Genomic DNA, 13,794 nt, shown 5'->3' on the forward strand with positions numbered 1-13,794 from the left:
TCACAACACTAAGCACAGAGTCGTCAGTGACGGATCTTTCAACAAAAATCTAGCGTATGCTAAAATATTTCACTAGATGGTGGAAAAACTAAGAAATAAATAAATAGATAGTCTGTTGGTTGCAGATATAAGTGAGAAAGTAAAAAAGTTGATCGTTTTTGACACTATAAACATCAAGATGGTATCACGGTTAGGTAATCGAAGGGTGGGAGTGTTAGTATAATTCATGATAATTCATGAAAGTATATTACTTGATATGCATGTAGTAACTTGTGTGTTTGGTATCTTAATTTTGTGTACTTAAATTTATTTAACTCATAGATGCTCAAATAATTTATTGAGTATACTATAAATTTTTTTAAAAAAGTATAGCGTTTGCTGCAGCATATGCCTGTCTATATGAGGATCCATCCATGATCGTCGCAGTAGCATTGAGATTAACGTGAGGGTTTAACGATGGAAGATTATGTGCTCATGCTCAGGCGGCGGCTGATTAGCGTAAACATAGTGATTTATGTTAAACGATTGTGTTGAACGAAGAAACGGAGAGGAAAGTGAGAATGTTTTGGTATCTATACAGAAAAAAATTGAGAAGAATCCACTGTCCAATTTCGCCAAACAGATCTGGAGCCATCGAAAATTCTGCGGGTTACTATCTTCTGCAACACAACACAAGGCCAACATTATCTATCTAAATAAAAAAAAACGATTTGGATCGTCTATTACTTTATGGGCCGTTATGTATTTTGATACGCCATGAAATGTATCAACTTCAGACTTGAAAATCTATTCAATTAAAGAGTGAATTACAATCTCTCTTTAGTTATAGTTTCGGGGAAAGAAAAGTATGATGAGAAGAGGTCTTCCAAGCTCACACAAGATGATTTCTTCTCTCGTTATTCAACAAAGCTGGTATACATTTCGTGACAAATAAACATGATGATGATGAAGAAGAAAAGAAGAATTGATGAATGAAATCTAGTAGTTGATGGAGGAAGAATTCGGGATTAATTAATCACGTTTACTAGTGAAACAAAAAGTTGCTTGTTTCATGAGGCCTGCCTACGAGGAAGTTTTGGAGAATTTGGTAAGTTCCAGGATTGAATGAAAAACTATAAAATGAAGAGAAGAAGAATGCAGCAAAAGTGAATCATGGGAAAGAAGAAATATGAGCATTAAGGCACAATTCTAGGTAAAGTTGCAGCAAAAGTCTTCTTTGAGGTCTTTAAAATGAAGATGAAGCTGACCGGAGCAAAAAAGGCTGCCAGAGATGGGTCCAGGATCAGTTCAGGGAAGGTTGTTTTTTTTTGCAAAAAAGACAAAATTGAACATGGAGAAGAAGTTGGGGATTGGGCTGTCTCTGCACAAAAGGATAAGGACATCACAGTAGTTTCTAAAAGTCACAACGTCGGATTTGCAATTAACTTTGCTACGGCAGGAGAACTAATCGGCGGACCGCCGAAGGAAGTCGAGTGGACTCAGGAAGATGCCAACTACACCGCCAAAATGGATAATTCGACTACATTTTCCTTTAGTGAAAAGCCCAAATGTGATTAGGGTTTTATGCTATACTACTATAGTTCTTAGTTGTTCGCTAAATAAAAATAAGGTTTAGTCTATCTTTTGATGTAGTTGATGAAACTTGATGATTCAAAAGGCCATTTAGGGTCGATTCAATACTGCGAATCTGATGGTAGAGTCAATTTTATCAATTACTTAATGGAGAATAAAATATATGCACGATTTGCTGAGTGTTCATAGTTTATTGATAAAAATTGGGGAAAATATATGTTAGGCACTTTTCTTGTTCGTTCAATTCAGACATGTGCATTATGCTTTGTAAAAGTTGTTGTGGAGGTTTATGCAAGATTAGAGCATGAGTTGATGAGAATGGCCTATCGTCATAATTCATTTAAGAAGAAGTTTAAATAAGTCCAGTAGTCATTTTAATTTCTAGTTAAGAGAATGAAGAAGTAGTTTTACAAAATCATTTAGAGTATTTCTACAATGGTCATAATCATCTTGTCATGGCTGGATCAAGGAAGTCAACTTCAAGTCAACTTTGTGAAGCATTTGTTGGTTTGATCAGATTTTGAAGAAGTTTTTACTACAACAAATTACTCCAGTTACTTTATCAGAAGATGAAAATGCTATGAGAAGTAAAGAGAAAGGAAAGTTTGAGCCGTATTTGTTCATTTGACATTTTGTGCAGATATAGTTATAAAACCATTAGTAGTTTTGCTTTTGTTGCTTTCTAGTTTTGTAAAACAGCTTTTAATTTTAATTTTCTGTTCTTGTAATTCTGACGTCTAGGGTAGAAAGAGACCAATATAAAAGATCTATATCTTTTCCCTTTTCGGTTTAAGAGCTTATAAATGAAATTGAAATAGTTATAAGTTCATCACCATTTTTACAGTTTTAAAAGCCTATTTATTGTATTTTGGTGCTTAAGAACAACTAAATCGACAAAACCTTAGATTTATTTAGGATTTTCAGCCCCCAAACCCTGTGAGTTAAAACCCCGTTAAGTGTTTCTCATCAAATCAACAATCATGGCGACGATAATCATCAATTTCTTAACTGTGTATCGGTTTCTTTAGTCACAAACTATTAATTCTAGTGTAGATTTGTTTGGATTGAGGTTCAGTGTTGTCTTCCTTGTTGTGAGGTCTCGATTCCGGCCAGTCTATCAGGACCAACGTTTTTTTGATAACACATACCTTTAAGATAATTACAAAATGGAGTACACCATTTCTATTACAAAAGAAATTCATCTTTCAGCATCTTAAAATAAAATAAAGAAAAGATCGGTTTAATGTTTGCAGTTTAACTTCCAATCAACAAAAGACCAAGGTCACCAAAAAGGCCAGCCAGCTGCTAGAAATGCAGTTTTCAGACATTTACAAAAAGACCGGAAAATTAATCCACAAAACTTAAATCTACGCAACGACCTTCTTATGTGCCTCTTGCTTTCCCTCTTCTCTGGTACATCATCGTTTGAAATTTCAGAATTTTCCACATCTTCAGCATTTACATCATCGTCATTCTGCTCCTCCTCCTCAGCATTGCCATCATCCTCATCGTCGTCAGATTCTTCTTCCTCATTAGACATCTCCATCTCCTCCTGCCGCTTCTTTAGAATCCTCGATAACTTCCATCACCTGCTTGTTAACCTGAGCATCTTTGAGATATTTCTAACTTCATTAATCCTATATTGGGACCATTAACATAACGTCAATTATGTTGATGAAAGGGGATAGATAATGAGAGAGAGAGCAACTTGGTTGTAGAGAACTTGGTTGTTAATTAGAGGTTCCGAGTACATATTAATTATTACATTTTTTGTTTTTCTTTAAAGGTAATTATTACATGTTTAGTTACTTTTTTTTTTTATGACGTGTTTAGTTACTTAAGAGTAAAAGCTAAAATAAAATTAAACAGGTCCAGATATTAATTTGAACAGGGGGCCTATTAACAAATTATCTTAAAATATAGGGGTTGTAAAAAATATTTAGGGATGTTCTAGGCCAAATCCTAAGTTGAACCGGGGGCCTACTAACAAATTTTCTTCAAAATAGGAGTGTGTATTTTTCAACAACAACAATAATGATAATGATAATGATAATGATAATGATAATAGGGGTTTGTCAATTTTTAGTATTTGTTCAACATGATTGAATTTATAGAGGATTTGAGGTATAATTGAAAATTATAATTCACCCGTCATGGATGAAGGATTCTAAATCCTAAAGAATAAAATATGTGATTATAGCGAATACAATCGAATTGTGGAGAAAAACGGATCATACTCATATGTACATTATATATATATATAGATTTTTGCATGTAGATCGTAAAGTATAATATGATAATCAAGCATACTTTTTGTCTCCATAAATTAGATGTCCACCATACTTAAATGTCAAACCGAATTCGTAATCCGACAGAGAGACGAGATGTTTTTACTCTAATATTGCTTTTGAAGGAGGAGAAGTTTTTCTTTTGTATTTTGTATTTTTGTACGTGAGGTAGTATCTTGTATATTTTTGGTCGCGAGTATATTTTGTGTGTTGGCACACATATGTCTTTCAATATGGCAGTTAATTGCCTTTATATACTCTCCAAAAGATGCAACCCTTCATATTTAATTATTTGAATTTTAATTAATTAAATCAATTTAATTAATCAATTCACTTGGGCTAATGGGCTCATTCCAACAATGGATACAGATAATTTATCTAAAAGAATTTCAAAAAAATATATATCTAAAAAGAAAAGATAAATCTTAAGAATCAAATGGTAATAAAGAAGAGAAAAATACTTACAAATTCAATCTTATGAGGCAGATGACGAGGCAGGCCTAAGACAGTGGCTAGAGGAACAATGGAACCACGATTTGGCAGATTATCATTGTGATGTTGAGCAGATGAGCTTGAATATGCTGGACGCAGCTAGAAGTAAATATCATATTTAATATTTTCAACAATAATCAATATATAAACGTGCTTAATGATTTTGGGCAGTGCTATTAATTATTACATGTTAAGTTACTAAGGAGTAAAAGGCAAAAATAAAATTAATCAGAGGCAAATCCTAATTTGAACTACGGGCCTATTAGTAAATTTCTTAAAATTAGGGGTTGTTAACTTTTCTTAGGAGTGTCGATGTCCCTCTATAGATTACTAATGGTTCTGTCCTTGGACGGGAGCCGTTGGGGCTCTGTCCTTCGATAGAAGATGAAGTTGTCGATCGATTTTTGGGTTTTTTCAAATGAGATTGAGAATTTTATTTGAAGATTTGAGGTATAAATTAAATTACACTAATTAAGGACTCATGGATAAAAAAATTTATCTAAACAGGAAAAATAAAATAAAAATCAAGTGAAAATGAAAAATACTTACAAATTCATTCTGGTAAATCGTAAATTCAATATGAATCGCATAGAAAATAACCATTTATCAGTTGAGATAATTTTGCAATTGTTTCTTCGCAATTAGTACGAGAAAAAACGTTGCTCATAAGGCCCAAGAGTTCTGGCTATAAAAATGCTTCAATATGAACCCTCATTTATAGAAAATATCGCCACCGAACGCTACTCGGAAGATAAGTTCTTATACGATGTAAACTATTGTAGGGCTCCCAAATGAAGTAAATGACATTTATACCATTCATATTTAGTTCTCCAATAATTAGTTGGCACGACAAATGTTTTTGGGCCAGACAAATATCATACTGTTCGGCCTAAAGTTAATTGTCGCTACAAGTAGTTCTAACTAAAACTACTAGCCACACTATTGATTATGCTGGGTGGAATCATCATAATCGATTTGTTATTGCTTATTCGCCAGATAACTTATAATAAAATAAAAGTCGTCACCTATCCCATTCTTCACTTCATTTTGTAGCTGATAATGATTTATAATGAGTATCACATTTTTCGTGAAATCTCCTTCTTTGGCGACGAGCTAGTACCGTACATTGAAATCTCCTCCACTGCTACGACATGTGATAATTAAGATATCACATTATGGTCCGAAAACAAGTGTGTAATATTTGGTATGAAAAGAAGTATCACATTTTCCATGAAAAGCTCCTTCTTTCGGCGGCTGTTCTTCTAAATCAAAGTACAATTGCTATCCCTTCAGAAGCTTGGACAGAAGATGGTAATGATAAAGGTACTAATTTAGTAATTTAGTTGTTAAGTGTAAAAACTATTTTCATGGTAGCAAATAAAAAATAGCATTCAGTCAAATCTCCAAAGAACTTTTTTAGATACCTTTCCAAAATTGAGGCAAATGGCTCAAAGGCAATGAAACAATGGTAAAACTAAATACACAAAAAATAATTCACATCAAAGGCGAAAGACTAATACACCCTTAATTTATAAATAATTTGAGCATTTGAGGGGTATTTTGATGATTAGAATGCACATTTTTTTATGTATTTAGCATGATACATGAAACAACCCTAAAATGTCCTTTCATGTGACAATTAATTACAAAAGAGTTCGAGAGAGGCTCACCATAGAAAACTCAAACCACCGTTCAACCGTTAGTCAACATCGTTCAATGTCGATCGACGGTGGTGAGGTGGTTATGGTGAGTATTGTTGGTGGTAATGGGTTTAACAAAAACAATATTCTCACATTTCAAATGTCAATGATAGTCAACGTCCGGTCAACAATCGGTCAATGTTCATCAACTATCGATTAATGACTGTCAAATTAACCCAAACTTTTACATAATATATTGATAGAATATACTTTTTAGAGGACTAAATTGTAAGAAGTTAGAAAACCTTAGGGTATGAGTTGATATGAAACTCATCCAATCGTATTTGACACATGTGTAAATACGTAATTTATAAATATTTTTAAAAATTTATACATTTATAATATTTCAAGTAATGTTCTCACATTTAATAAGTAACCATGAATTTTATCCCAACATTACATTATGTTGTACATTTCGTCTTACTATAGTTTACTTGAATCAATGAATAGATAATTTAAATTATTGATAAGGGTTGCTAATACGCTAACCATTTTATCATATTGGGATCATTTTTAAAATAAAATAAACAATAACAATTTTTTTTTTTTCATATGAATTTGGATTTATGGTTTGGGGTTTGTGACATAGGTTATTGCCACTTTCATATTTTTCATCTTTTTAAAAAAATTAAGAGTTGTTTCGTGGAAGAATGGCCTCTTAGTTGTCATTAGGCTCTTATAATAGTATGGCCCTTATTATAGTATACTGAGCATGCATTATCAATTAATCGGAGTCGTGTTTGATTTTAAGGTAATTTCATCGACATTAAATCCCATCCGGGACGGTGTGTACATACGTATAATTGAAGGACTAATATGGATATTGGACTTAAATTTTAGTAGAAGTGATAATTTTTATACTTTCGCTATTGGTCACCGCCGGTCAACACCGGACAATGATTATCTACGTCGGACAACATCGTACAACCGGTCAACTGCAGTCAATGTCAGTCAACTATCGATCAGTGCACATATTAAAGATGGTTTGTACACATATCTACAATTGAAAGATTAATCGGGATATTGGAACAAACTTTAATCAAATTGAGATGTTTTCTATAAATTCTTAGACGGTCGATCAACTGTCGGTCAATGATGGTGGTGATGGTTGGGTTTATAGTGGTGTTGGTGATGGGTTTTAAAAAAATAAATCTTTATAATATATATTAAAATAAAATAGTGAATAAAGCTTACTGTCATGATGACATTTGGCATGCAACGTGGCAGACTCTTTGCTCGACACGTAGAATAGCATTAATTGTAACTTTCTATTGATGATAGATGCTATGGGCATTTCTGACGTTTCTCAAAACGTTTCAGAATTAATAAAAAGAGTTTTTTTCTATATTTAAAAAAAGGAAATTGAATATAGTTCCTACATTTAAAAGAGCAAAAATTACGCTATAATACATGATGGAAGAGAAAAACATTGATTAGTTTCCAATTAATTTAGGAGAGATTATCTTATTGAAAAATATAATTACTGTAGTACAAAAGATCTTTATATATATTAAAATTCTATCTCTTTCGTATTGAAAAATATAAGTGTATATTTATTTTACCTTTTGCTGATAAAGTGTATATTTAACCTTTGATTTTATCGACTTATTAATAGTACCGTATGTTATTAGTTTTCCCATTAAAATCCACCTACATGCATGCATGCGTTAGCTTTTTTTCGAGTTATAATTGTAAGATTATATATGTTTTTATTTTTATCATTCAATTTATAATAATATATAAGTAGCAATTTCTTAAAAAAACTTTAATCCTTTAATAGATTTCAGAGTAAAAGGTATAATTCTTTATTTATGGAAGGAATAGATTTTTTAATTTGAATTTATATAATTAATTTAAATTTTTCTCTTATAAATTTGTCAGATTATGGAGATGCACTATGATCGAAAATATAAATGAAATAATAAAGGAATTTCATCTCGAGATGAAACCCAAATCCTTGAGAGATCTCTTTGCATCTTTATTGATCCATAATATACCTGAGAAATCGAAATACGTATGAAACTAAACATGGTACTATTTGAGTCATGATATTGCTCATGAAACGAGAGGAGGTTCATTTGGTAGAAAAGGTATTACCGAAAATAATTATATCTAATTTCTTTAATCTTCATTTTATCAACAATAGATATATTTATGCTTCACATTTTTTTATACCTTTTTTTAATATTTCTTATACCTATTTACTATTTCAGATATGCGGATGATAACGGATGCTAAAATAAAGACCTATACCCTTGTAATAATAGAAAAAATATTACAGAAAGAGAAAAAAGTTTATCTGAATTTCCATCAATGCCCTTCCATCGATAGCGAAGTAGTAGTTTTTTTATTTTTTTGAAATTATTAGCAAGTATAATAAGTTAATTCATATTAGCAAGTATTAAGATACTTTCGCAATTACAATTATTATTTTCTTAAAATTATGCTTTGGATCTTATTATTTTCGAAAAATAATAATATCTTAATTTTTAAGTTGTTGACATATTACATAATTTTTAAGACTATTATTTTTGAATTTTAAAAATGTCACATCTTAATTAATTAGTACATGACACAATTTAGGAAAATACAGACATTCCAATCCACAAATAATATTCTAAACAAAAGAATATTTTAAACAATAATATATGAAAATTGTGCATAAATATAAAATGATGAGAACAACGAAAGTTATAGCTAATGACTCTCCAAATTGACTTCCTAAATCACGGCTCATTGCAACTCAAGAATGTCCATCCCGTTCGAAAATTAAAATTAGTTGGATAAATTACCTATATATGAATATGATTCGGTTAAATTTGAAAATTGTGCATAAAAAAGTATAAATATATATAGTTGACGTATAATGATATAAATGCTAATTAGTTTAATTTATAAATTGAGAGTACTAATAGCATTCCTTTTTTAGCTGAAGTGAATATTGAAACATGTCTTTATTCTCTGGAATAAAAATTTCGGACCCGATCAAAGTTAATAAAAAATTACTCAATGATTTAATAGAGATTCATTGCAATTGTCCATTGTTTCCGTTTTCTTTTCCAAGTTCGGAATTTCTTACGGCATGTTATACACGCCTCTTAGTCCTGATTTCAGTTCTTCTAGCAAATCCTAATTTTATTTTTTTTTAGGTTTAACGTCCAAGATTCAAATTATTTTTAGCTCAATTTTAAATTTCGATTTCTTTTTATATCATCTTTCAATTTCTTAATGCTCTAACTTTTTAGCATAAATATTGTGTTTTATATCTTTAGTAAATGAAAATTTATTTCAATAAATAAATATTAATTCCATCATAATCCTTCCAAATTTGTATCTCAACATTCTACTTCGATTAGCATTATTATACAAATTTGCATGTATATATAATGGTAGAGACGTTTTTATGTGAAATTTTTTGAGTCAGTTGTAATCGAATTTAAATTATTTTAAGAAGAATATTAGGAATATTATTGAAGAAACCTACTATGATGGTGGAAGAAATGTATATGTATATATTAATTAATTTTGGACTTTTTAATGGGAATAGTTCTCTCCGCATCTATGAATAAGGATCGACTCTATGACCTAAATAATTATTTGGCCTAGAGGCCTTGGTAAGAAATAGTTAACCACAATATTAGAGATAAGAATAAATTTGTATCTATCATGGTAGAAATACATTTTTATATAAAAAAAAGTTTGAGTTAGCTGAAATAAACAATCTTTAAACTTATATTCCAATCTTCAAATAATTTATTCTTAAAGCATTGAAAAATTTATATATAGGGTTAAAATTTTCATCAAGATTACATTCGCCAAATCTTTTACATCATCTAAAAATATTTTTCAATTCAATGCAACTTTTTCTTTGGGAACATTTTTAGAATTGATAGATGAATATTTAGTGTATGTCAAGTTTCATGATTGTTGGAGCTCTAGGTCTTAGCTTCTAAATGTTGTAAGAATCAAGTGTTTGATATTGGAAGATTAAGTTATGACGATTGAAATGTAGTTGACTCATAAATTACATGTAAAAATGGTAGAAACATCAATCTTACTGTTTTTACATGCAAAGAAATTTTTGAATCAGCCATACTCAAATTTTAATAACTTGACATTTCAATCTCTAAATGATTTAATTCTTAAATCATCGACATAGGGTCACTGCTTTCATCAAATTTTCATTGCTTTTAATGCAATATTTAGATAGTTTCGAATATCCCAATGAAATACATCTGAAATTCATGTTCTATTGGAGGTATGTGCTTTAAATATGTAGAGACGATTTTAACACGATGGTTATTGAATGTTGGGTTGAGATGGTGTGGGATTTCACTAATTTGCAGTGGTATTAATGATCGACAGGAGGCTCAAAGATGATGGGTGTGAAGACGAATGGTTTGAGGTCGTTGTTGGACTCAAAAGAGTCACGTACTGTCTTATTATAATTAAGAATCCCAAATTAATTAGTTTTGATTTATATTCCCTCTTTATTTTACCCTTTCGAGTTTGAAGGGAGGCGAATTGAAATGCTTCTTAATTTTGCCAACACATGTTCCCAAATTATGAAGGAGTGTAAGGTTATGGGATCATGGTGATATAGGGTATCTTAGTGGGGAGAAGTTGAAATGGAGATTGAGGTTGAGGGTGGGGGAAGGAGAACCGACAAAATTGACGATAATTAAATTATGGATTCAAATGAAACATTGATCCAGTGATAGTTTAAGGGGCTATATTATAATTAATAACTATATCAAAATTAATTTTATATATAAAGCAAACATAAAGAAGATTTTGATACAATACATCTACTTTTAAAAGATTAAACAAATCATAAAGAAATTTATATTTTGAGTCAAACAACCTTAATGAACATTATAATTATAAAAATAAATAAATTATTCTATAAAATAATTTATAAAGATTTTAATGGTGATAATGATAATGGTGGTAATGGTATTGGCGGTGGCAGTTGGTAGCAGGTTATGGCGAGTGGTGGTGACCGGTGGTTAAAAATTTAAGAAAGTAGATATTTAATTAAATTGATTTTTTAAGGACATTGAATATGTAGGAGGGTGAAAAGGAAAAGCTTTTGAATTTTTCTATTAAAATTATATAAAAAAAAATCATATATTATAATACTAGATTTTAGATCTAAAATTATATATACTCACGTGAATTATATAAAATAAAATAAATTAATTGATGAAAATAAAATCAAAATTTTTAAGGTGAAAAATCGGTTATATTTTATTTTTTAATTTCTCATAACGTTTAATAATTTATATTTTAATATAAAATTTTTCATATGAAATTTGTAATATCTGTACGTTCCGTACTGGCCCAACACTAATTATGCTAAATAAGCCTCCATGTGTGGCATATTAATTGGTGGATGGGATGAGTGTATGACACATTGACAATCAGTTCGGTTGGACCGATTAGAATTGATATTTTACAGAATCTATATAATTTAGGTTGAAGTAAGAGTAGTCGGGTGCAATTTTGTCATTAAAAAGAGATAGTACATTCAGTACCTATTCGGTATTCTTTTTTCAGTACTTTTAGAAAGGATCACTAAGTAATTGTTTAGTATTGAGAAAAATTATTATGTAAGCGAGATGGTTAATTCATCAGATACATTATGTTTTATCCAGATTCAAATAGATCAAATTAAATAAGCTCAGTCATCTGATTTCATAATTTCAAGAATTCCCTTCAAGGTCTCAAACGGAACCTAGCATATCAGTATGTAAATAGATTGCCAAATATTAATACAGTCCATCAGAAGATGAATAGCAAAAACTAAACAGGGAAAAAAATTCAAATCAACAACCTCATAATCATAAATCAAGGGTTCCCAAAGTAGGTTTTTTTTATTTCATGCTACAGTTCATCTTGTCGCGACAAATGAGCAAACAAAGTTGTATCATTTTATAAAATTTCAAACTTAAAAAAGGCACATTCAAGTATTCAACTCAACAAAACTGCATCCTCCTCCATTGTATGTATAAGAGTATTACTACTAGTTGATTCTTGAGGATTCTCCCACCGCACTTTCCATTTGACCATACCAGTCCTTAATGTGTGTATGCTCCACCATATCTTTACCTGACTTGAGATTCCGAATTGGCCTCAGGACACCGAAAACGGCAAGATCCGCCAAATTTGGTTTTGATCCACCTGTTCAAATATAGAGAGCATCAGAAAACTGTATAAATGGGAATTAATGTAACTACAAATTCTTGATTTTCGGAACAAACCAAGATATTTCCGGCCGTTCAAAGCTTCAACCCAAGTTTCGGCAGCGTCATACAAGGCCTTCCGTTCATCCGTGATGTTGTGTCTCTTCTTCAGTTTCTTTGAAACAAAGTACATGGCTGCTGCTCCAGTGTACTTGGCCACCAGCCTCTCCGTAAAGCTAAAATTGCCTGTATTTATAGTTTAAGACCACTTGTTGAATTAGAAAAGAAGTCCATTTATGTTCACCCATTATAAGGTCAGATAAGGGAAAACAGAAAAAAAAAAAAAAGTAAAATGAAGACTAAAAAACAACTTCAATTGAATCTGCATTAATTTTATTTTCTTCAAGTTGAAATTTTGGGGTCTTAGAGAGTTGATTGAAGCAGAGGTTCTATTGTATCTGGTGTGAAGTGAGTGAATCAATGAGATATGTGGATTAATATCAATCAAGTATCTTACCATGAGTTGTGATGTAATTGAATGATTCAAGTGCCTCGGCAGGAGATCTATAGATGTTTGGTGATAAAACATGCACCAAGTGATTATCCACCCAGCTACATAACATGCCAATGACATGAACAGTCAAGATACCAACACAAAAATGAATTGTTGACAATTAGGAGATAACAAAATCAATCATGTATCATGACTAAGAGAATTACAAGCATACCCTAGCCACTTCTTCTCCTCATCGCTTTCAGGGACAGTATCCTCACTATGAAGTTTTCGGTACAATTGATTAATTATATCTGCCAGAATACGCGCAATGATTACATGGAAATGAAGTAAAAACGTTCACATCATAACACATTGATAGAAATGTGAATGAGACTTAACTTAATGAATCAACCATATGATCACCGTCAACAGTAAGTATAGGAACTTTCTTGTAATCAGACCACTTAATCTCCTTCTTGCTTATAGGGTTCACTTCCACGACTTTGTATTGAATCTTATTATAGTCCAAAAATGCTGAGAGCAAATTAAATAATATTAATTTACAGCTAAAAATCAAACCTTTAATTGATACATAAAGTTAAAAAAAAAAACTCAGTTTGTTTTGTTTGTACCTTTAACCTTGTTGCAGAAAGGACATGCTTCATACTGATAGAGAACCACTTCTTTGGGAGCGAATTTAGGCAGCGATGGCGAATCTTGAGCTAGAGACGAGGCGGATGCAGTGGCGGAGAAGAAAAACACGCCGCTTCCGACGATAGAGGGATGAGCTGTGATTCCGGTTTTGCGCGCGAGTGAGCTAAAATTGGAATTATTATTACTATTATTATAAGCAGCGGACGTTGTGCTTAAGAGCGCCGGTAGAACAAGAAGACGGTGCTGAGTTGTTGCGGCGGAGGAGGAGATTCCACCGGCGTAGATGGCCCGGGATAGAGACGCGAATTGGTTGAGTCTCCTCATTGTCATGAAGATGTATAGATTGGGAAATGGAAAAGTTGGAGTAGCAGCAGCAGAGTTGTCCTGCCCCTGATCGATTGGATTTT

At 31.5% G+C, this 13,794-nt stretch overlaps 1 protein-coding gene across 1 annotated transcript; it reads right to left on the minus strand.

The window, feature by feature from the left end:
• Positions 1 to 12,077: 12,077 nt before the first annotated feature.
• LOC139881291 (uncharacterized) lies at positions 12,078 to 13,711 on the minus strand. Its single transcript, XM_071865793.1, has 6 exons — positions 13,366 to 13,711; positions 13,133 to 13,267; positions 12,966 to 13,044; positions 12,755 to 12,849; positions 12,316 to 12,483; positions 12,078 to 12,235 (listed from the first exon to the last, which is right to left on the minus strand). The coding sequence occupies exons 1-6, from the start codon at positions 13,709 to 13,711 to the stop codon at positions 12,078 to 12,080; spliced, it is 981 nt and encodes a 326-aa protein (XP_071721894.1).
• Between the last annotated feature and the right edge of the window lie 83 nt (positions 13,712 to 13,794).

This window comes from Rutidosis leptorrhynchoides, unplaced genomic scaffold, assembly GCF_046630445.1.
Source record: "Rutidosis leptorrhynchoides isolate AG116_Rl617_1_P2 unplaced genomic scaffold, CSIRO_AGI_Rlap_v1 contig14, whole genome shotgun sequence".
Classification (NCBI taxonomy): Eukaryota; Viridiplantae; Streptophyta; class Magnoliopsida; order Asterales; family Asteraceae; genus Rutidosis; species Rutidosis leptorrhynchoides.

Excerpts from the sequence above, each read along its gene's own strand:
- LOC139881291 (XM_071865793.1), bottom strand. The coding sequence starts at position 13,711 with ATGAGGAGACTCAACCAATTCGCGTCTCTATCCCGGGCCATCTACGCC. Across the intron at positions 13,268-13,365 it reads TTTCTGCAACAAGGTTAAAG|CATTTTTGGACTATAATAAG; the intron begins GTACAAACAAAA and ends ATTTGCTCTCAG. Across the intron at positions 12,484-12,754 it reads CAATTACATCACAACTCATG|GCAATTTTAGCTTTACGGAG; the intron begins GTAAGATACTTG and ends CTATAAATACAG.